The sequence below is a fragment of the Mirounga leonina genome, unplaced genomic scaffold (assembly GCF_011800145.1).
Source record: "Mirounga leonina isolate KUSES-001 unplaced genomic scaffold, KU_Mleo_1.0 Mir_127, whole genome shotgun sequence".
Classification (NCBI taxonomy): Eukaryota; Metazoa; Chordata; class Mammalia; order Carnivora; family Phocidae; genus Mirounga; species Mirounga leonina.
In genome coordinates this window covers 12,348,751-12,372,871 of record NW_023270316.1, presented here as the reverse complement: position 1 = coordinate 12,372,871, position 24,121 = coordinate 12,348,751, and the positions used below count along the sequence as shown (strand labels likewise).

The window sequence follows — 24,121 nt, the reverse complement described above, 5'->3', positions numbered from 1 at the left end:
GAGGGGGCATTGTACTAGTTCATCTCCTTTGTCTATGTTTGAAATTCTCCATAATAAAAAAGTAACAAATAAATAGACGTCTTTGCCTTTATGCTGAATTTCTCTCAGGCTCCCTCCCTGTTCCAGCTGCCTAACCTGCAGCGTGGGCCTAGAGCCTAAAGGATCACTAGGGGAGGCTCTGCTTTGGCCGCACAGCATGATGGGGACGAGCGTGGACTCCGGGGCCAAGTGCACTGCTTCAGATACCGGCTCCGCCATTTCCTAGCCATGTGACCCTGCCCCCATCAGGCATCCCTCCTGCTCTCGGCTCCCTTGTCTGTGAAGTGAGGCCAAGGAAAGAACGAGAGCAGCCCCTGCTGCCGAGGAAGCACTAAACACCCATCAGCTTCCCCGCTTCATTCGTCCTCTGACTATTTCATCTGTTCCAGCTCGGTGCTAGGTGAGTTGAACCAGTGAGTGCCAACCAAGAGGCCCAGAGCGCTACATGGGTGCTACCTCTGCTTAGTAGGGTGTGGGCCGTGCCCCAGAGGAGGCACCAGCTAACCAGCACCCTCCTTATGGAAGGCTGGCCCACACAGAGGGTGTGACAGAGCCAGGGCATTCAAGGCCAATGTTACTCCATGAGCAAAGGTGCGGAGCCCTGCGAGGTCACGGCGGGCTGAGCACAGGTGAAAAGCTCATCGGGCCACAGTGGGAACAAAGAGGAACTCCACAGGTTTCCAGGATATATCAGGGCAGTGCAGGGACAGGACGGAAAGGGACCTTTGCTAAGGGCCTACTATGTGCGCATGTGTCGCTGGATCCTTGCAACCAACAGCCCTTGAGGTTGGCAGGGCCTGAGAGCATGGGTCTCCTGCCCAAAGTCACATCATTAGTAGTGTCAGGGCGGGTATTTGAACCCACAGACCTGCATGGTCCAAAGCCCTCTGGAAAGTTGATTAGCTTTTAAGAGACCCTCCCCAGCCCTGGGAAAGTGAAAATACAGTAATGTGTAGAAAGCCCCATTTCCTGATGCATACCTCACTTTTATATGGCGGTGCCATCCACTGGGCTGAGAAAGACTTCTGGTGAGGAGCACTCTGACCTGACACATGTTGAGTTTCAGATTTGAATCCATCTCCAAGTGGAGCTGTCAAGCAGACCGGTGAACAGAGGGTCTGGAGATTGGAGACATAAATGTGGAAGTCATCATGTAAATGAGGTAAATCTTCACATAGTGAGCACAGAGGAGATCGGTCAAGATCACCAAGGGGACAAGCGAAGGCAAACAGAAGAAGTGATGTGCTGAGCCCTAGGGCACCCTGAGAAGAAGCTGGGGAACGGCAGAAGCACCTGAGTATGAGGCAACAGAGGGGTGTATCCTGGAAGCCCAGTGAAGATGGTGAGTCAAGGAGTGGCCATTGCATCCAAAGCTGCTGGTGGTCAGGCAAGGTGAGGACTGAGGATCGGCCATGGGATTTGGCAACATGAAAGGTACGGGAGGACTTGACTAGAGCAGGTTTGGTGGAGCTATGGTAACCTGTGCCTCGAGCCCAAAGCATCCCTAAATGGCAGCTCTGACTCGGCAGATGGGCATAGTGGTTAGGAGCATCTCTGAGGAGCTTTGCAAAAGGGCTCATTTCTGCTCGAGGAGAGTAGACCCAAGCTCCCAGGAGCATGGTCAGAAGTGGGGTACTTTCCCGAGAGGGCCCTCAGGACAAGGCAGGTCTAGATTCTTGGGTGCTTTCGCTAGGTCTAAGGGCCTTTTCCTGCCACACCCATCATTCCTTTCCTAAATAGGTACAGCCGTGGTGGTGCCCAGTGACCTGCACCATGGCCGCCCCCACCCTCCACCAGGCGGAGGGAGAGGTTTCCTGTCAGTGCCACGGTCTCTGAGAGGCCCAGGCAGGGACCCCAGGGGAGTGCATGGTGACCCAGGACAGGCAACTGCATGAGAACAGCTCGGGAAGAATGGGCACCCAGGCCCTCTCTTTCCAGCAGAAACTAAAGGAAGGTGGCTCTAAACAGAGACAGGGGAGGGAGATGGACCCCTAGCTTCCATGACACCAGGGCGAAAGCCAGCAGGACCACTGGCACTGCTCCCCACACCATGTCCCAGGGACCGAGCTCCCACAGTGGGCTACACAGCCCTCCCTGCAGAGCCACAGACCAAGTCTCTCCTGGACTCAGTTCTCAAATGACTTCTCTCGCTCCTTGCAATCAGTCCTCCTCCCCTTGGTGAGTTAGAATCACATGTGAGGAGCAAAATCACAGGTCATCATAATTCTCACAGACACTGGCTGATCAGACCGTCTTGGCGTGGGATTTTCAAGTGATGTGTATTAATTCATATGCATTCCGAATTTCAACCAGTAAAATAAGGGGCAAATGGGGACAGATGGTAACTGGACTTACTGTGGTGATCCTTTCACAATATATACAGATTATCAGATCTTTGTATCATGCGCTTGACACAAATACAATGTTCTATGTCAGTTATAAAAAATATAATATAAAATATTATACTATAGATAATATAATATAGAGGTACTATAATATAAAGTAATATAAAAAAAGAAGGGGCAAGAAAATTCTGAATGGTGAGCTGGACTTTTTTCTTTTTTTTTTTTAATAGAGTGGGATGGTGATGAGAAGCCCTTTCTCAAAGCCCACTCTGCCTTCGGGGAAATTTCACCAAGGAGACAGGAATGTTGGGCCAGGAACTGTATAGTGGCTTTGAACTAGGTTTCCCACGAGACGGGGGTTGCTGACAATTTGCAGGACAGAGGTGTTTCGGAGTGGGAATTGGTCACAGCAGGTGCCCACGATGAGATGTCCACACCTCAGCCCCGTGGAAGTACTGCTGCCTTGAGGCTCCCCAGTGGGAAGAAGCGAAGCCAGTACCAGGAACAGTCTGCTCCCTTTTCCTTTAAAGGAAATGAGCTCCAGGTCCGGGAGAGGTTGACAAGCTGGTAATTCTAGAGGCTCCTACACAGTGTTTATCGGGGCAAAAACTTCTAAAATAAAGGCAAGCCAAAATTCATGGGTCAAGAAGTACTAAGAGAGTCAAAAGACACAGAGAAAATACTGGAATGAAGTCCATTGAAATGTTGGTGGCAGTTATCTGGAAGGGACGGGACAGGGAGGACAATAGATATTTTAATTCTCATTTAATATTTTATACATTTCTACTAGGAGCAGAGTTTGCTTTCACAGTTAGAAAAAAGTATTGATGCTATTTTTATAAAGAGAGAAGGAGAGGAAAAAAATTACTGGATTTGTCTAGAATATGAGATTGTGATGAGGAAGAGGCCACAGGGTAAATTAATCTGTTCTAAGCTCAATGAATCTAGAAAGCCTAAAATGTTTAGAAATGCAGGGAATTCTAGTTTAGAGCCTGGGTGGATTCTGTTCATGTTTGGGATCTGCACATTGAAATAGAACAATCATTTTAAATATTATATAATGTTTACTTTAAAAGAGTATAAGTGAAACAGTAGCATCTTATACTTTACAGTTTTCTGTTAAAAAAAAGAAAAGGGTGCCACTTTTTGCCTTGGCTGCCAGGATGCTCAGAACTAAATTTTGGGCTTACTCCAGATCGCATAGTATAATATATAACCATTTCCTACTTCCATTTCTTTTTTTAAAATTTATTTTATTTTTTAAAGATTTTTATTTATTATTTATTTGAGAGAGAGAGAGAGAGAGAGAGAGACACCACAAGCTGGGGTAGCTGCAGAGGGAGAGGGAGAAGCAGACTCCCCACCGAGCAGGGAGCCCAACATGGGGCTTGATCTCAGGACCCTGAGACCATGACCCAAGCTGAAGGCAGACACTCAACCGACTAAGCGACCCAGGCACCCCATCTCCCTCCATTTCTTAACTTCAATTACTTTATGCTTGCTTAGATGATTCTATTTTATCTGTCTTTATAACAAGCCCACTCCAATCCTTTTGGGGAGTGGATGGGCGTATAACAACAATGAATGATCTTATTTGAGAGAAAGCCTCTGTGACATCAAGAACAGCAGTTCTTCTCATTTACAGACGATGGGGCTGATTCTCAGAGATAGTGATGTGATTCCATGCTTGATCCACTTGAACTAGAACCTAAATTTTCAGACTCTGTATTCAGTGCTTCCTTCACTGCCAAGTTTAGTAGTGGGGCTTGAGGATGGCTCTTTGTGACCACTTGTCAGGGGTGGTGACAGGAAAAGCATATTGCTTCCCATTCCTGCTCACTCCCCATCTGGGAGGGTGCAAAATTGGTGGCCAGGCCACATGCCCACATCACTGTTCATCCGCTCCTAGGAAGCATGTTGTTAAGAACCAGTCACACAAGACTGCCAAAGCCAATGATGACAATTAATATTTCTCAATCTTGGTTTCAAAGCAAGGGCTAGTTCCTCCAAAGACGTGCTGTCCTCGTTTGTCCTGGTTTGGTCACATTTTTGTTCAAACTGTTGTTTTACTGAGGGTCCCAAGTCTCTCCACATGGCTGGGGGCAGGGGGCCTCTATTCTCTTCCCTCGTTGCTGGGAAGCTTGCTGGGTTAGTCCCCTAGGATTTCCGTAACAAGGCACCACAGAGGCTTAAGCAACAGAAACTTATTTCCTGGAGGTGGGAAGCCTGAGATCAAGATGTCAGCAGGGGTGGTTTCTTCTGAGGCCTCCCTCCGTGGCTTGTAGATGGCCGTCCTCTTCACCTGTCTGTGCACTGTCTTCTCTGTGTGCATGTCTGTGTCCTAACCTCTTCTTTGAAGGATGCCCATAATATTGGATCAGGGCCCACCCTAATGACCTAATTTTGGCTTTATCTCCTCTGTAAAGACCCTACCTCCAAATAAGGTCACATTCTGAAGTACTGGAGGTGAGGACTTTAACGTATGAATTTGGGGGGTGGGTACCCTTTAGCTCCTATGCTTACCCTCCATCTCCTGGTTTGGGCAATGGCCTCTGCAGAGGGTGGCCCCGGGCATCCCCACCCTTCATGAGCCAGCAGCTGACCCTGCTCCCGGAACATACCCACCTCAACTGGAATCCCAGCGCCACCACGTACCACGTGACCTTTGGCAAATTTCCTCCATTTCTCTGAGGCTTAGTTTCGTCCTATGAAACCACCTCCTACCTAATTGGGTTATTAGGAAGAATAACAATGTCTGGACAGTGCTGCCCCGTGGGAGGAGCTCAATGAAAAGAGGCTGATGGCTGAGTGAATTGCCAGCTTATGCAAGACACAAGACCTGTTCCACCCCTGAGCTAATGGGTCAGTCTCACCGAGAACAAAGTCTGCCCGCAACAACCTCTGGGCCTCCCCACTGAGTAACACACCCCCCTCCACTGGGCGTCTTTCAGAGCTCAGCTCCATGTCTTATGTCAAAGAAAGAAAGAAGTTCTTCCTCAACCTCTCTTGCGCCTGGTAATTTTGATGTCCTGATGGTGGGTTCAGGTCTTGATTCAGGGTGATGTTGCTCTAAACTTTTTTAAGGTTTAACAATTAAGCCTCTTTTTTATTTTAATTTTTTTATTTTTTGTCATGGTTCCCTTTACAAATCATAGGTGTGATGGATGATTTTATGTGTTAACTTGACTGGGCCACGGGGTGCCCAGATATTTGGCTAAACATTATCCTGGGTGTGTCTGTGAGGGTGTTTCTGAATAAGATTAACATTTAAATCAGGGCACCTGGGTGGCTCAGTTGGTTAAGCGTCTGACTCTTGGTTTCAGTTCTGGTCATGATTCAGGGTGGTAAGATTAAGCCCTGTGTCAGGCTACCTGCTCAGTGGGGAGTCTGCCTGGGATTCTCTCTCCCTCTCCCTCTGCCCTATCCCCGCTTGTGCTCTCTCTCTCTCTAAAATAAATAAATAAATAAAATCTTAAAAAAAATTTATTTTTTTATCTATATTTTCTTTTTACACTTTTAATTAATATCCTCCCAAATTCATAAAAGTGAGTTCTCAAAATATAAATATAAGAAAAAAGTATTCCATATTTGTTCATTTCTACAATGATATGTAACTTTTTTCATGTATTCAGCCACATTATTTTATTGAAATTCAATTAGCCAACATATAGTAGTACATCATTAGTTTCAGATGCAGTGTTCAATAATTCATCAGTAGCATATAACACCCAGTGCTCATCACATCATGTGCCCTTCTTAATGCCCATCACCCAGTTACCCCATCCCCCCAACACCTCCCCTTACAAAAACATTTAAATCAATAGACTTAGTAAAGCAGTTTGCTTTCCCTAATCTGGGTGGGCCTCATCTAATCAGTTGAAGGTCTGAATAGTACAAAACACTGACCCTCCCCTGAATAAGAGAGAATTCTTCCTTCCTGACAGGATTTTGAACTGGGACATCAGCTTTTTCCTGCCTTTGGACTCAAAGTGAAACATTGCTTCTTTCTGGGTCTCAAGCCTACTGACCTTTAGAGTAGGACTACACCATCAGCTCTCCTGGACCTCTTGCTTGCCAACTTACTTTGCTGATCTTGGGACTTCCCAGCTGCCATAATTGTGCAAGCCAGTTCCTTAAAATAAATCTTTATATATATTTATCTTTATATGCCTATACTGTACCTATATGTATATGTTTATGTATATATATGTACAAACATATACATACATACATCACACACACACATCCTATTAGTTCTGTTTCTCCAGAGAACCCTGACTAACACACTAGGTAAATTCCCAGTGATTACCACCAGCGTACCTGTAGGCACCGCCACCCCATCCTAACCAGTGAGTCTACATTCCAGCAAATTCTAATTGACACTGACTTCAGGGAACAATTGTAACCATTGTTCTTACTGCCTCCAAACATGAGGAAGGTGTTTCTTCTCAGCCTGGATACTGGGCCCCCCTCTAATGTGCATACCACTTCCACCTGGGGCAGCGGTGATGTGGCTTCACCTCTGGACTGTGCCCCTGCAGAGGGAGGTAGAGAGAGTGAAAAATGAATTTGCTCAAGTCACACGCGGACAAGGAAAAGCAAGCTCCAGACTTCGGTGCCAAGCCTCTTGCTCAATGTCTGTGCCATATGACAAGTCTCAGACCATTGTGGGACATCAGACCTGTCTGTGTCCAGTTGCCTCATACATCAAGAGTCCATGCGATTGGCTGATCTGGGAGGGGCTCCCCCTCTTCAGTCACTGTGTGTCCTGCCCTACACACCTGGCCAAGAGCAGCAGTGGATGGCTGCCCTGGTGAAGGAGGTGACCACAGGCCTCTCAGAGCTGCTCCTCCGTATAGAGCAGACAGAAAGTAGGACAGAGGACAGATCTCGTGTGGTCTAAAGGATCAGTCCCCAGAGTGTGCTCCGTGGGACACTGGTCCTGGGAGTGCCTCAATTAATTTGGGGAAATGCTCCTCAGTCAAGACCTATCTTGGAAGCAAAATCCATAGGAAAAGTCTCTGAGAAGCACTGTAATAAGAATCTGCTTAACTCTAAAAGGGACATTTACTGAGGGCTTTCCAGGAGCCATTGGTAGTAAGTACTGAATTCATGAATCCTCAGGACCACCCAACGTGTTGGGAACTATTACCACCCCCATTTTACAGATGAGGAAAATTGAGGCAAAGGAAAGTTAAGTCACTTGCTCAAGGCCCAAGAGCTGAATTTAGACAAATTCACCTCTAGCAGCTTCATTTCCTTGTCTTTTCCTATTTGCTCAAGTCCCCCCTCCCCCCAAAATACCATCCAGCTATACCAGGCTGTAAGTCCAAAGTGAAGTGTAATTGGAGCATTTGTCAGAAAACTTTGAAATGCCACCACCAATTTGAGTAAGAGGCTAGGTTTTCAAGGACACAAAGTAACGAGACGGCCCTTGCCCTGGTGGTGTTTTTTGGAGAGAACTTTGGTGATGCTGCCTGAATTTAAGATGTGTGTTCCCTTTGACCCAGCGATTCCTTCCTCAGATTTTATCCTTCAGAGATAGAGACACCTGTGCAAAAATGAAATCATGGACATGTCTTCTCTAAAACCTTAACACCTTTCCCTCCTCTCTCTCAGGTGACGGCCCTGAGGAAACAGGAGAAACCACAAAAGGACACAGAGGCTCACCTCCATCCCTACCAGCCTGGGCCTCCCGTCCCATCCCGTGTCTGCCATCAGCCCTGCTCCCCACGCCTGGACCTCCTCCCTCTTGTGTCTCCGAGATGTCCATCTTTATCGACTTTCCTCTATACTGGACTATTTTCACAGCATATAAACGTATTGTTCTTGTGCCATTAAAGCCCCCCCCCCCCCCCCGCCAAGCCCTCCCTGGGCCCCACATCAGATGTTTCTAGCTATCATCCAATTTCTCCACCTCCCTTCATGCAAAACATGCAGTAAGTGCTCATACATACTCTCTCCCATTTCTCTCCACCCTTTCTTGACTCTACTCCAATCAGTTCGTCTGTACCCCTCCACCAAGGTGCAATCACCTCCACTTTGCCAAATCCCATGGCCAATTCTCGGGCCTCACTTGATTCTCACTGGACCCTGCCAATCGCACCCTCCTTCCTGGAACACTTTGTTCACTTGGCTGTTGGGATTCCACTCTCTTGGTCCTCCTAGGACCCTGGCGGTTCCTTCACGGTCTGTGTTGTCAGCTCATCCTCATACCTGTTACATCTTAACAATGGAGGGCCCAAAGGCTCAGTCCTTGGGCTTCTTTGTCTATACCCACCCAATTTGATGGTGTCAACTATTGTGTAGACAGTGAATCTCCTCCGCCAGGACTCTCCCCTTAAATTCTAATGCTGTGGTCCACTGCGTCCCTGGGAACATCACTTATAAAGACCTCTCACACGTAACATGCCCATAGCAGAACCCCTCCTGCTGCGTCTGCACAGTCTACCGACTCGGCCCCTCCAGTCACCCAACAGTTGAGGCCTAACATTCTGGAGTCCCCCTTGGCACCTCTCCTTCTTTCTTGACCCTAATTCTGTCAGCAAGCGCCGTCAGCACCCTCTCCCCTGTACCCTCAGAATCCACTTGCTTCTCATCTCCTGCCCTGCTCCCACCCAGTCATGCCCCCGTAAGGCCTCCCTAGGTCGAAGCCCTGGCCTTCTAAGGGTCTGCCTGTTCTCAACCGCCTCTTCTCCACAGTGCTGAGCTGCAGAAAACCTAAGTCTGGTCATATCGAGTCTCTGTCCAAAGCCTCCCAACTCCTTCCCATTTTAGCATAAAACGCAGTCTTCCCGAGGCCAACAGGGCCCTGCAGGACCCAGCTCTTGCCTCCTGCCTCATCTCCTTCCCCTTGGCTCACCCCACCACAGCCCCAGGGCCTCTGTGCTGCTCCATGAATAGGCGCACACACTCCTGTTCCTCCTGTCCCAAACGCCTGGTGCCCCTCCGTCCCCTCAAGGCTTGCCTCTCCCTCAGATCTCTCAACTATCCCTTCGTCAGAGAGGCCTCTGCTGGCCGCCATAGGCTGCACAGTCACCCCCAGCCCCCGCACCCCCCTTCTCCCCGTCCCCTGCTTTATTTCACACCTACGGCCCCAACAAGCCCAGTGAGTGTTTGTCTGGTTGTCATTTGTCTCCCTTCTCTAGAACACAAGCTCTGTGAGGTGGAACTTTTGTTTCGATCATGGCTTAATCCTTAGAGCTTAAAACAGTACCTGGCGAAGGAGGTGCTCCACACATACTTGCTGAGTAAATGAAGGATTTGTTTTTTCAATATTGCTTATAAACCCAGAAGTTTCACAGGAGTGGACCGATCAAACAAATTGTTGTTGGACCTGCTCACTGGAACATTATTTAGGTGGTACAGGTTTTTTATGTTTTTTTCTAAAGATTTAGATTTAGATTGATTGCTTTGGAGGCTTTTCAAGACATGGGAGATGAAAACAGGTGAGCAATTAACATGAATGAGCAGGTCTCATTAACACAGAATTACATATGGCGATCTACATGGGCACGTGTAGAGAAAGACCTGGAGAGAAGGCTGCTTTTATTGGGTGAACTGACTACATTGGCCCACCGGACAATCCAGGACAGTATCCCCTCGGGGGCTGTCATTTCAGCCTCCCACACCAAGTAACAGAGAGGCTGTGGTTTCCCATGAACACTGAGCAAAGCACAGTATTAACGTACCAACAGTCTAGCCTTTGATCCCATCAGTTGGGAGTGGGAAGTGACGGGCACTCTGGCTGGGGGGGATTGTGTGGCTGACCACAGGGCAGGTTCTCAGGCTCTGTCTCAAGGCCGGCAATACCCAGAAACTTGCTAGGTCAGATTGCACCAACACAGTTGCAAACTACACCAGTGCCAAGGGAATGACAAATGTGTTCTCCAAACTCTGTGCCTCCAGACTTGTTCCATGGGGTTAAGTCAGACACGCGAACGGGGGCATGCATGCAGTCCCCGTGCATATAGGAAGACCACCAAAGACTGAGTCAGGAGAGGCTAACTTCATTATTTTCCTACCACTGTGAGACCAGCTTGCTTAGTGGGAGATAAAGCTTCACTGCAACATGTGATGGGCATTTGTGTCCACGACTCTAAGCAGAGCCTGGTCACGGAGCTTGAGTGCCACACACACTCTGCTGATAGCCAGCTGTGGTCTTGGCTCAGACGATCCCACTACAGGCAACAGGGGCCATCCCGGCAGAGGGAGTGCTTGGCTGGCTGGAGACAGGACAGGGCAGGCAGCAAGCCGCTTCGGGTACTCCCCACACTGCCCTTTAATCCCTGGCAACTACTAACCTGCTTGTTCTCTGTTTCTGTAATTTTGTCATTTCCAGAATATTACATAAATGGAATCCTATCACATGCAACCTTTAGAACTGGCTCTTTTAAAGCACTCAGCGTAATTCCCGAGATTCACAGGTCGTCAGTCGTGTGTGTCAGGATCTCATTCTATGTTCCTGCTGGGTAGCACTCCCTGCCCGGATGCACCACCACCCAGTTACCGTCTGCCTCCTGAAGAGCATCCAGGTTGTTTCCAGGTTTTGGCTATTCTATGAAGCTGCTATAAACATTTGTGCACAGGTTTTTGTGTAAGGATCTTGAGGTTTCATTTCTCGGAGACAAATGCCCAAGAGTGCACTTTGTGGGTCAAACGGTAGTTACCTACCTACTTGGCTTTTTAAGAAACTGCCAAGCTGTTTTTGCAGGGTGGTTGCACCGCTTTACTTTCCCACCAGCAATTTACGAGTGATCCAGTTTTTCCACATGCTCACCAGCACCTGGTGTTGTCACTATGCTTGAGTTTAGTCATTCTGACAGGTGCACAGTAATTTCTCATTGTGGCTCTGATTTGAGTTACCCTAACAGCTAATTCTGTTGGCCATTTTTTCATGGGCTTATTTGCCCCCTGCATATCCTTTCCAGGGGAATGTTTAAAGTCTCTTGCCCATGTTCTCATTGGATTTTTTTTTTTTTTTTTTTTTTTTTTACTTTTGAGTTTTGAGTGTTCTTTATATGTTCTGGATGTAGTCCTTTGTCAGGTATATTGGTTTGCAAGTATTTTCTCCCAGTCTATATTTTCATCCTCTTAACAGAATTCTCTCAGAGTGAAAGTTTTTACTTTTGATGAGCTTCCATTTTTCAGTTTGTCCTTTTATGGATCATGGTTTTGCCATCAAGTCTAGGCTCCCCATATTGGTGACCCCAGGCACTCCAGGGATGGGACTGTCGCTAGGCCAGCCCGGAAGAAAGTTCTGGCTCGCTGCCACCACCCCATCAGGGCTGTTGAGCCTCACTCCCCGTTCAGCCACTGCTGGTCGAGTGTGGGTGGGGCTGCAGTTTTCTATGGTGTTGGCTGGTGTAGAGCCACCGTTGCTTAAAAAATGTCTTAGTAGGGGTGCCTGGGTGGCTCAGTCGGTTAAGCATCTGACTCTTGATTTCGGCTCAGGTCATGATCTCAGGGTCTTGAGATGGAGCCCCACGTCAAGCTCCACGCTTAGTGCAGAGTTGGCTTGAGATTCTCTCCCTCTGCCCCTACCCCCACTCATGCACACACATGCTCTCTGTAAATAAATAAAATCTTAAAAAAAAAAACCATTTGTCTTGGTAGGCTGCCCTTTCCTTCTTCCTTTGGCTAGACAGGGCAGGCTTCTATTGTTCTTTTTTTCTTCTTAAATTGTGATTAATTATGCATAATATGGAAGTTACCATTTTAAATCCTACAGTTCTGTGGTACTAAGTACATTCACATTGTTGTGTAGCCATCACCACCATCCATCTCCACATCTTCACCTTACCCAACTGAAACTCAGTACCAGTTAACCCTACTCCCCTTTCTCCTCCCTCTCTAGCCCCTGGCAACCCCCTGTCTACTTTCCGTCTCTATGAATTTGACTGCTCTAGATAGCTCATGTAAGTGGGATCATACAGTATTTGTCCTTTTGTGTCAGCTTATTTCATCGACCATAATGTCCTCAAGGTTCGTCCATGCTGTAGCATGTATCAGAATTTCCTTCCTTTTTAAGGCTGAATAATATTCTGTTGTATATGTATATCACATTTTGTTTACTCATTCATCCATCAGTGGATACTTGAGTTGCTTCCACCTGTTGTGAACAATGCTGCTCTGGCCATGGATGTACAAACACCTGTTCAAGTCCCCACTTTCAATTCTTTTGGGCATATCTCAAAAAGTGGAATTGTGGGATTATATGGTAATTCTAGGTTTAATTTTTGAGGAACCACCATACTGTTTTCTGCAACAGCTGCACAATTTCACATTCCCACCAGCAATGCAAACGGTTCCAATTTCTTCACATCTTCACCAATTTTTCTTTTTTTTAATAATAGCCATCATAATGGGTGTGAAGCGGTGTTGGTCTTCTTTTTTTTTCTTTTGTCTCTGCCTGTAGGTGTTTCCATGTTGCTATTTTCTTTGGCTCCAAGTATGAGATGTAGGAGGCAAAACAAAACTGGGGAACTTAACACTCTATCCTTCTTTGGGTCCCAAGGTCCCTAGTTGGTCTGCTGCTTTCTTCACTGTACCTTTCAGAGTCTTACGGTCTTTTTTAAAATGTATTTAACACCTAAGATTTTTAGTTGTATTTAGAGGAAGGAATAGGAAAAGTCTATGTACTTTATATAGTAGATATACCATATCGAGGGAACCCTGAATCTCTTTAAATACACAGGTCTTCTCTCCATCTCCTTTTTTAAACATGTTCTTCTGTGCCCGGTGTATCCGGGGGAGTTGGTGGTTAGACTTACAGACTTCATCAGATTCAGGTTAGTTTTTGGCAAGACCCCATCATAGGTGGGGTGTGTACTTCTATCACCAGGCATATGATACCTTTTTGTCTTTCTTTGGTGATACTACTCCTTCATTAGTTACTAGTTTTCCTTTTTAAAATTTTTCTAGTATCATCATGAGCTCATGAATTTATGTATTTCCAATCCATTGCTATTACTATTCTTGTTGATGTCCACCCCATGTCTAGCAACTAGCTTGAAGGAGCTTCTTTACATTCTTTTGACAGAGATCCAGGTATTTTTTTCAGTCCCTTGGATGTCCGGTATGAAAAGATGCTCCAGACTTATCTGGGACTATTTTTGCCCTAAATCTAGAGCCAGCCATTCTTCGGAGAGCTCTGGATCCTTCTGGTAGGAATTTAGAGACCACAATTTGGGCACTTAGGGGTGCTCACCTGTTACTGGCGTGGTCATTGTTTTTAGGCCTTTTCTGTAAACCAAGCTAGGAAGTAAGTGTATAATAAGTGTGCATTTCAGATAAATATATCATGAATTCAAGTTGTATTTTCACATCAAATGCAGAATGAAAGAGTTTTAATTTAACCTCTTTGGTCTTAAAGATGCAACTTTTTTCCTCTTATGCCAAAAACTTGGTTCCCAATGATATCAGCATAATTGCTCACTTACCTTCTCCAGTAATAAACATACAAGAGTCTCAGAATAACAATACAATCTCACAAAAACAATACACTACTTCCACAAACAGAACAATTACTGAAAATGATTTTTATTAGCTAGTCATTCATTTACTTATTGCCTCTATTTTTTTGACTGATTTTTTATTCTTCTTCTTTATTATGTTCAATTAGCCAACATATATATCATTAGTTTTTGATGTAGTTGCCACTATTTTTGTCCTTTGGGTATATCCTACTAGGAATGCATAGTGAAATTCCTATGTCTTAAAGTCATTTGAAATAATTAATTCCTTTGTGTTTATGCCGCCAATTTGATATAGTTATGTTCATTCCATTTTGCTTTTAATTTTTAAGAATTAAAAAATTATTTTGATAATTATGTAAATACTCACATGGCTTCAAAGCCAAATCTATAAAGCAAATTATACTTGGACAGGTCAATCTTCTAACCCTATCCCCTATATATCATTCTGTCTCTTACCTTACAGGTAATAATTGCAAGTTTCTGGTTTTCCTTTCCATCTAAAAAAACAGAAACAAAATCTACTTATGTATATATCATTCCCTTCTTAAATAATGGGTAACATACAATTCACTTTTCCCTGTCTTGTTTTTACTTATTTTGAAAATCATTCCATAGCAGCATACAGAGATAGTCTTAGTTCTTTTTTATAGCTACATAGTACTCTATTGTGTGGATGTACTGTACTTTATGCAAATGGTCCCACTGATGGAAATTAAATGCTTTTATCAATGGAGTTTCTATACTGCGTAACTCCATCACATGATTAAACAAGTCCCTATGGAGGGGCCTTTCAAGTTACATCCCTATTCTCAGCAGCCTTCTCCATGCAAGGGGCTGGCTCTATGTATGTACAGTACCTAGAGCTGGTTAGTTCCCAGGTAGCAATTATTCCTGATGAGATACTAACTAGAGGTGTTTTTTGGTTTTTTTTTTTTAAGATTTTATTTATTCATTTGGTGGTGGGGAGAGAGAGAGAGAAAGTGTGAACAAGCCAGGGATGGAGCAGAGGGAGAGGGAGAAGCAGGCTTCCCACTGAGCAGGGAGCCTGACGACGGCAGGCCTTGACCCCAGGACCCTGGGATCATGACCTGAGCCAAAGTCAGACGCTTAACCGACTGAAGCACCCAGGCGTCCCCAACTACAGTTTTAATTCCAAAGTTACTTCAAAAAATTTTCCTGAGGGAGAGTAAGGAGTTCCTGTTTACCAGGTACGGAGTTTCTGTCTGGGATGATGAAGTCAAGTTCTGCGGATGGATGGTCATGATGGCTGCACAACAGTGCACGTAATGCCACTCAACCGCAGACTTAAAAAATTATTAAAATGGTAAATTTTGTACGTATATTTCACCTCAATAAAATGCTACTTTACTGTGTCACTTTATACCAAAATAAAACTTTTATACATAAACTAAATGAGATTTTTAATTGGGTACGAATGTGTTTGGCTGCAGGGTCAACAGTAGATGTCCGCAGTGAGGAGATGGCTCCTCTCTCCACTGCTGTAATAAATGAGGGCTGGTCACCTTCCAAGCTGAGTCATATCTGACATGGCATCTGTACAAATAACTCTCCAAGTTTAATGAAGAGATAGCAAGTTAGCACTTTCCAGACTTATGTTTATCTTACTACACGGTGACTTGAATTTTATGGTTTCTAAATAAGGCATTTATGACCAGGATATCCAGCTCAGTGACAAGGAGACAAACTGTTATATCCATTCCTGCTGATGTGAGAGTCAAGGTTTATTACACTGCACTGGGGAGGTCAGAGACTCGAGGCAAACTTACATAGAGAATTTTCTTAAGCCCTAAATCTGGATCCACTAATTGATGGGCTGTAGACTCTGGTGCGTTGCCATCACGCTTCACCCTCTCTTCTTCATGACCTTGTTTCCACCCGTAAAATACAGCCTTACCACTGACTGAGAACGTTTCAAAGACGCCAAAAGATCCTTGGCATCTGGGTGTTCAAGATGTGCATCACATTTTCTTTCCTCAACTGGTTATGTAAAAAGCAGCCTTTAAAACTCTTCAAGTAGGAAGGGCAGCTATTTTATTTTTTTGTGGAAAGACTCCTCTTCCTTTCATTACTGCAACTATATGGGGCTGGGTGACAATGAACTCACCTGCCAGTCGCAGGGCACCCCAGAGGCAGGACCAGCACCTGCCACGAGAGCTCTTTGTGACGACGCAGGTCGTGGAGAGCGTGTTCACACATGGGTGCCAATGCATTGCTGGGATCAATGACCACCTTGTCTCCAGTATTCATCTCAAAAGCAAGCAAGGAAGCTGATAAAGATGGAACTCTTGATAGAGTTGAAGAGGAAAAGCCAGAGGCAAAACAGGGTGTCTATGCATATTTAGCAACAACTAGTAGAATTCAGAGCCAGACCATGGTGCAATAGTGCATTTAGGCAAATCCTCTGGCAGATCTGATGCACAGACCTGCCTCTTGAAATCTGTATCATGGAAACATACACAGGGGCAGACAAAATGCTATAATGATTCCCCATGTACCCAACCTCAACTTCAACAATTACCAACACTTGTCAATCTTGTTTCGTCTACCTACCCTTTTTCTTTCTCCTTCCTCCAGTATTTTAAAGCAAATTTCATATACCATGTTATTTCACCCCCAAGGAATCCAATATCCTGTCCCTCCTAGAGCTATTAAATAATGAATACCCAATATTCACTACCAGAAAATGAGCAATGTTATTTTTAATACAGATGGGGTACAGAATGTTTAATTACAGCAGGGCAGAGATTCTAGTTAAATAAAATTAAAAACCTTTATTTTTTCCAAATATAAAATTACTAAATTAATGTCTCAAAAGAAAATATAACATGGTGAAAGCTTTAAATTATACCACTATTCACCACAGGATTTATGATTTACCAATTACACACTCCACCACTTTGGCAAAAGGATGAAATTTTTAAAACAGTTTACAAACCTAACATAGCAAAGACTGTGTACATCTCCATATTGCACTTTTTTATGTACAAGGATAAAACAGGAAGGTCAAGTGTATTGTATTACTAAGAGCGGCACAAGTTTGTCACAACTGACCTTAATGCAGAAGCTGATGTGAGGAGTATTAAAAAATGTAGAAATGTAATACACGTATGTACAGAATGCGGAGACTGTATTAACAAACTCTATGTACATAACAATATACTGTACTACTTTTAAATTTTTAGCATAGTTTTGTTTGTTAATAGAGGCCTTTGGTTCTAAACTGCCTGACTAGTTTTAAGCTCACATAGTTTCTTAAGCTTTCATATTTTTTTAAACGCAAGTACATGAGTATAAAAGCACTAAACCTCCTGGCTCACTGGTACAAAAGTTACAATGGTCAGTTCCCTTAGGTCATCAAAAACTAGTCACAAAAATAGTTCTTGTATTCAACCTGAATGTGCCACAGGAAAAAAATATTTTCAAGATTTTCCAGCTTAGCCTAGAGGCGGAGATTACTCCAGCCTCAATTTCAGTGCTACTGTCCCTGCTATGTACATTCCAGAACACTTGTTTTCTCTAGGCCATTTACTTTACTACTACTCTGTAAGGAAGAATAAAATTTCACTCCGGCTTAAGAGAGTCCACTACACACCTCTGTTAAGACAGAATGAAAACTTTGAATATTGCCAGCAAGATTTAAAAAAATATGTGTACCCTCTTATGACTCCTCTAGAAAATCTGCTACGAAATAGCACAGTTCTTTATTTCCTTTCTCTCCCATTCTCCTTCACTTCTCCTTGTGCTCGGTCTTCCCCATGTCTTGCACGAGCCCAGTGATTAGCTTTGGAAATCATCCTGAGTTTGCAAATGACAAGTCCCCACAGGCGGCCCATGAGGCAAAATCACACAACTGAGGACGAGCTGGTCATCCCGTGAACCATGGTGCTTGTTGGAGTCCCACTGATGGCATTGAAGATGTGAATGGAATTCGGTAAAACGCTCGTCTTCTCCTCCAGCGGGCAAATCTTGAGGCACAGAAACACAACATTACCCAAGTGTCATGCCCCTGATGATGTTTCTCAATGACAACGTCTATTCCCCAATGGTCACTGTTCCCCTGAATGATGGTATGCTCAGGGAGCTTGGCTTTGGCGGTTTGCAGAGGGACTGTGTCAGCTCAACTAGCAAGTGGCCTTTTTCAGATCAGGATTGCAAGGAGAAAGTCAAGCACAACAGGTTGTTTCCTTTACAAAGCCTTCTAGACTCACCAGATTATAAGGCGGTGAAGTCTATCTTACACATACTTGGCAGGGACACGACCTAGTCCCGCCCCTTGGAAAAGTCTTTTAAAAAATGAATCCTGAGCATCTGTTTCTCTATTGGCTCCTTTTCTCAGGGCCTTACGGATTTCCATCCTGGGAAGGAGATATAGCAGCTGCCTCTCTGACCCCTCACACTCAGTAATGCAGGGGAGAATTCTAAGGGCAAGACTTGACCTACTGCCAGGTGGCAACTGAGAAGAACATACACATTCGGAGGCTCCCCTGAAAAAGCCCAAAGCGAGTCTACTCCAGGTCACAACCCTTTTTTGCTTGAGGGTTAAAAAGAGTTTAATCTTCCCAGTTGTTGAGATAATGGAAAGTTCAGGTGCAGTTTCGTAGAGCACAGCCCTGTGTTAAATGTCCAAGTAACATGGGAGTTTACTTCAACATTATCAGTCCATACATTTTTCCTACTTTCATCTCTTCTCGTGCCAAATGCTGACACCCACTGCTCAAACTGTTATACAGGAATCTGCAAGCTGTGTGGAAAAGACCTCGAGCTTTCTCCAGAAACTTGTTTCCACGAGACCATCCCTTTCTGCTTAATTATTCACACATTTATTTCTTTCATCATTTCCATTTTTTTCTACTTTCCTAAAGGTCCAGAAGAGGGTGCCTCCCTTTGCACATGCACTGTCCTTATGCCAATGTCTGCAGTTGTTCAAACACAATCCTAACTTTATGTGAGGCAGTCTATTGAGGTTCAGAAAAATAAAACTGAAAAATGACATTACCATCCCATCTGATTGTGTCAGCATGGAGGAGGGAAAAAAGCAAACACGTGAGCACTTAGACATTTAAGTTACTTTCCTGTGACAGAAATTTCCAAATTAGACCATCACATGACACGTTAACTGACACAAGTGGGCCTGGCTTCCATTTGCAAGACTGAAAGACCATTATGTAGGGAACAGACAAAAGTTGTTACATACGATGGAGGTGCTAACATTAATTATGAAGACTGGCACCATGACTCGGAAGAAGTCACTGTGGTTGATGGAGAACGGACCCCTGAGAAAGCAATACTCTTATCAGCCGCTCTCTGACATTCACTTGGCTGCCCAGCCAACTGTCCCCTCTGACTGCTGAGCCCACATTCATAATCCTACTGAAAGGAACTCCTACAGGAAGGTGATAGGGCAGTGTAACCGGGAAAGATGCCCATCACGACGGGGAGTAGCCATGAAGAGTCCACCGGGGCACCCAGGTCAGTGGTAAATAGCCAAAAACTGAACAACTCTATTTTTTTAAGTGGCGAAAGACATTTAATGCCACAGAAAATTCCTTAAACTAGGCTGGGAAATCCTGGTCTTTCAAAGGATTGGGTGAATGAAAAAAATTTCCAGAAACAACATGGGTATTTCTTTCTTATGTGAGTTTTGTTTCGTTTTGAACTAGATTAGGGTAGGGAGGGACAGAGCTTTGGACCACGGCCACCTCTGAGAGTGACAAAAGGGAGGTGGGCGCTGCTCTCCTCTGGTCGTACTGGCTGGTATCAGGTGGGCGAGTTGTTAGCCATTCCCCAAGTAAACTGTGTTCAGAAAGGAGCAGCATGTAGCATGCTACATTCTTCTTCAGATACCAAAATTCTAGAAGGTTTAGGCCACTGCAGGGTATATTTGAGACCCCAACTAATGTGTGCTTGCTCAAAATGAGAACCCCAGCACGGCACCTACCTGCTCATGCATGATTTCAGACAGCTCTTTCGCCATCTCCCTGTAGTTGGCCTTCATTTCTTCCTGGTACTCTAACTGGTCCTCTTTGATCAGCCGCTCATTTACCGCTAAGGCTTGACCACAAGCCTCCACAAATTGCCTAAAATGGTGTGAGAGAGGGAAATAAAGGCATGTTGAGGACAGAGTGAGTCCAACTGGTAGTATCTCTTTCTTGAATGAGCACAGAAATGACTGATATTTGAAGAGAGAAAGACATTTCCAGTGTGCTTTACCTGAAAACTTCTTTAAGCAACTTCACTTTGTTGTCAGGGTATCTTTTTGTGTTTGTGTCATCTAAGAAAGCTCGGGCATATGCTAGTGGGCCTGCATTGACCTAGATAAAGAACAAAGATTTTAAATTACGTTATAATAAAAATGACCATTATCATTGATTTGGTTTCAGTTGGCAGGTTCTAAAAATGCCATCTGAGTTAGTCATGAACCCGTCCTCAAGGAACTGACAGCCCAAAAGAGGAAACCACGGAACAAAGCTTATGTTATTATATGTCATTTGATTTTTATCCACTTAGACATCATCAGGGCACTTGAGTGATGGCTCATTTTATGAAGGAAGAAGCCAAGTTTGGAAAACGGAACCATGTGTTCAAGGCTGAACCTCCAATAAGTAAAACATCTAAGATCAGAGCCCAAGTCTTCCAACTGGTATTTGTGCTACTCTACACTAGTGAGGTTCAGTGAAAAACTGAAGAATATAGTATATTGGCCAGTTTTTAAAAACCAATCGTTCGCCTCCTTGAACTCTGTAGACAGCCATGAGCAAACTGACTTGCTACCTTCAAATGAAGTAACCACGTGAAGTGTGCTGGAACGCCAAAGATTAGGGGCATTTAGCAACAGGGAGAGTGAACCAGAGCCCTGCACCTCTCGATTCGCCAAGAAGAGTTCTCTGAAGCTGGGTAGGTCAGGATACAGGAGAATGTGGAGAGCAGGAAGGTTAGACCCACTGGGTGGGAAGGAGAAAGTCCCAGTGAGAAACAACTAGACCACGTGATTACTGCATCACTTTTCCTGCGAGGTCTGGTGGGCTCAGAAGGCAAGTAAGTAGGGAGGGCTGTCTGCTCTGTCAGTGTTGATGACGGAACTGGGCTGTGGTTCTGATCCACGGTGGGCAGGACTTGTGCGGTAATGGCAGGAGAACCAGAGGCGGGGAGACAGAGGGCCACAGTGGTGGGAAGTGGGCCCTCTGAGACGAACAGCTAGCTAACCTTCGGTGGTGACTGCAGGTGTCATCACACTGGTGTTGTGTGGGGAACTATGTTAATGACCTGGACATGACCCAAATGACTAATTATCCAAAATGACACAATCCACTCAATTTTAAGGATATACAAAGAGGAAAGTTGGTAAGACTTCGTAAGGTCTAACAAAGGCAGATCTTGGAGCACGGAGTCACACAGCCACCCTGATGGCTCTGTCCTGTATAAGAGCAACCCCAGCGAGGCCCTTGGTGAAAGAATTACAGAAATAAAATGGTAAAGTTAATTTCCTCTGGCCGCAACTTTGTTGTTACCTTAGTGGGCACACATGTATAAAAATCTCATCATGGAATGATGATCTTTGCTTTTTAAGATGATTGGGTATTTACTTATGTTTTAAAGATTTACTTATTTATTTGAGAGAGAGAGAGAAAGAGAATGCAGGGGGAGGGGCAGAGGAAGAGGGAGAGAGAAACTCAAGCAGACTCCCCACAGAGCGCAAAGCCTGACGCGGGGCTCGATCTCAAGACCCTGAGATCAGACCTGAGCCAAAACCAGAGTCAGACACTCAATTGACTGCGCCACCCAGGTGCCCTGATGATTGGCTATTTATAACTCTAAGGCCACTGTCAAATGGAAGGGCACATTTTGCCCTTTAGAAAGCTCAACCTGTCCAGCCACACCCTTTACTGGCGCCCACACCCCTCTGCTCGCGTTCTGATAGAGGATGTTCCCAGGCTATGTTACTGAGTGGTTTTGTTTTTTAGCTGTAGAAAATTGTGGCCTCTGACCCCATTATGTAATCATGTTGCCGGAATATTTATCATATTCACTTGATAACTTATTTTGGTACTTCAGTCTTTCAGGGCATGAGGTAAGAGGTTGAAAGATCTGTAAGTACTTTTGTGGTGAAGGACATTTCAAAAACGTTGGGCAACAACCCAGTGTGGATTTGATAAAAAGGTGACAAGAACTGATTTCAAAAAATGAAACAAAAAACCCCTAAAACTTAGATATTACAATCCAAATGCAACTTTCATAAATGCACCCTTTTGAAAGAGAAAAGAATTAGATATAAGGATATGTGTATGTGTGTATGCAAAATATATGCTAGAGTTATTTGTATATACTTAAAAATCAATAAAGCAAGAAGCATACTAATCACTGGAAGGAGGTGATTTAACATTTACTAATTTCCTAGGAAATCACATAAGTACAATACCAGTTATTTTGAAGTATGATATACAAACCAAAAGGTACATATGAGTGTATAGCTTATTGAATTTTCACAACTGAACATATATATATAATCAGTACTTAGATCAAAAATGATCTTCTCCATAAATGGTGCACATTGCTTGGATAGCTACTCGGAAAAAAATATATCTTGGCTCTTATCTGTTACCACATACAAAAATCAAATCTAGGTGGATTGCAGATCTATATAGGAATGCCAAACAAAGGAAGGAAACAGAACATTTCTGAGACAGATTTTAGAACCAAGTTCTTACTGAGGACACAAAAATGCTACCAAGTAAGGAAAAATGAATTAATTGAGTTATATTAAAATGAAGAATTTCTGCTAATCAAAACACACCATTAAGAGAGTGAAACTTAAGGTACTTTTTCAGAAATAATTTTCATAGAAACCAGAAAACATACATCTTATAAGGAAATCTACAGCTTCCTTATATTTAAAAGAGTCTTAATGCTTCTGGTTAGGCCCCTGGAATTCCCCAAATTGAAAGAACAGGTTAATATGGAGAGCTGGCTCCAGCCCCTAGCAGAAAGCTCAGTGGATACTCTTACAAGGGGGGTTGGGTGGGGGCCCTCAGTCTACTGCCCCCCCCCACCACCCCGGTATCAGGAGAAACCACACACATACTGGAAGGTAAATGGGATCACCGGGTAAGCGACACTCGACCTGGCTGGACTTGAAATTTACCAAGGTCCAGATGAGCCTTTGCACCTGTTACCCTTGGTTTGCTCTGTCCAGTGCTCGCTCACCTGAACACTCACGCTGCCTTGCAGTTTGAGCTGCAGTTTGATCATGTCCACTTCAGCTGATGAGCACAGCTGCCGGAGCTCGGCCACCTTCTTGCTCATCTCGTCAATGGCCACTTCGATGGGGTTGAGGTCGGTGTGGTGCTGGTACATGACGGGGATCCGCTTCTTCACATAAGGGAAGCAGTGTATTGCTGTGGAGGAAGGAGTCCCAGAATCATTCTGCAGCTTGCACAATCTTTACTGTTACTGAGGCAGAAGTACTTAATATTCTCATTTTAGAGATAAGGAACCCAAAGCTTGCCAAAGGCACAGGCCAGTATTTTGTGGAACCAGACTATTGTCTTCCTTTATCACTGTGTATGTTTAATGACAGGCTGTATCATGTGAAGTCAAGAGAGCTGGGTCCTTGTTAACCTTTAATGTGAGAAGTGTGTGTTTGAAGAAATCACTTTATCATTCCCTGCTCAATTTTCTTAACCATGAATGCTTTACCTTCCTTGGAAGTTGTGAGATCTGAAAGAGCTAGTAGGTAAAAGATGGCTTGGAAGATATAAAGAACTACCCAGTTCTGAGATATCACAGATTTTAAGTCCAGAAAATTGTTCCATAAACATATCCTTGAGAAAATTCATTTCTCTATAGAACTTTGAATCACATGCTTGAGTCTGCACAAACCAGAGAAATCCATGAAAAATAACAAGTGAGAATATATTTCCCAGCAAAGTATTTTATGAACCAGAAATTCACACACTAATAATAAGGTATTTTGAAACATAAATGAATAAAAAACAGAAATAAGGAAGCCTGCTTCTCCCTCTCCCACTCCCCCTGCCTGTGTTCCCTCTCTCGCTATGTCTCTCTGTCAAATAAATAAATAAAATCTTAAAAAAAAAACACAACAGAAATAAAAATATTTACTTTTCTTATGTTTTTTTTTTTCCTACAAAAAGCCAATCAGTATTTTTTTCATTTATCATAACAAGATACCTGAACCTATCAACACCAAAGAGTTAGTTTAAAAATGAAGAAAAACAGATG

The 24,121-nt window shown here is 44.2% G+C and overlaps 1 protein-coding gene across 19 annotated transcripts in view; it reads right to left on the bottom strand.

Annotated features, from left to right (window-relative positions):
• The window catches only part of DOCK9 (dedicator of cytokinesis 9), a 325,732-nt gene that overhangs the window by 24,621 nt on the left and 276,990 nt on the right, over window positions 1-24,121 (bottom strand). For 12 of the 19 annotated variants that reach the window (XM_035003134.1, XM_035003138.1, XM_035003141.1 and 9 more), the window contains 4 exons: window positions 23,084-23,274; window positions 20,093-20,193; window positions 19,821-19,959; window positions 1,020-1,157 (listed from right to left, as the gene is read on the bottom strand). In XM_035003134.1, the coding sequence (XP_034859025.1) occupies window positions 1,020-1,157; window positions 19,821-19,959; window positions 20,093-20,193; window positions 23,084-23,274 (569 nt within the window). Of the gene's footprint in view, window positions 1-1,019; window positions 1,158-16,551; window positions 17,848-18,220; window positions 18,887-19,820; window positions 19,960-20,092; window positions 20,194-23,083; window positions 23,275-24,121 lie in introns of those variants that run through there. The other 7 variants (XM_035003144.1, XM_035003145.1, XM_035003136.1 and 4 more) reach the window with 3 other exon arrangements.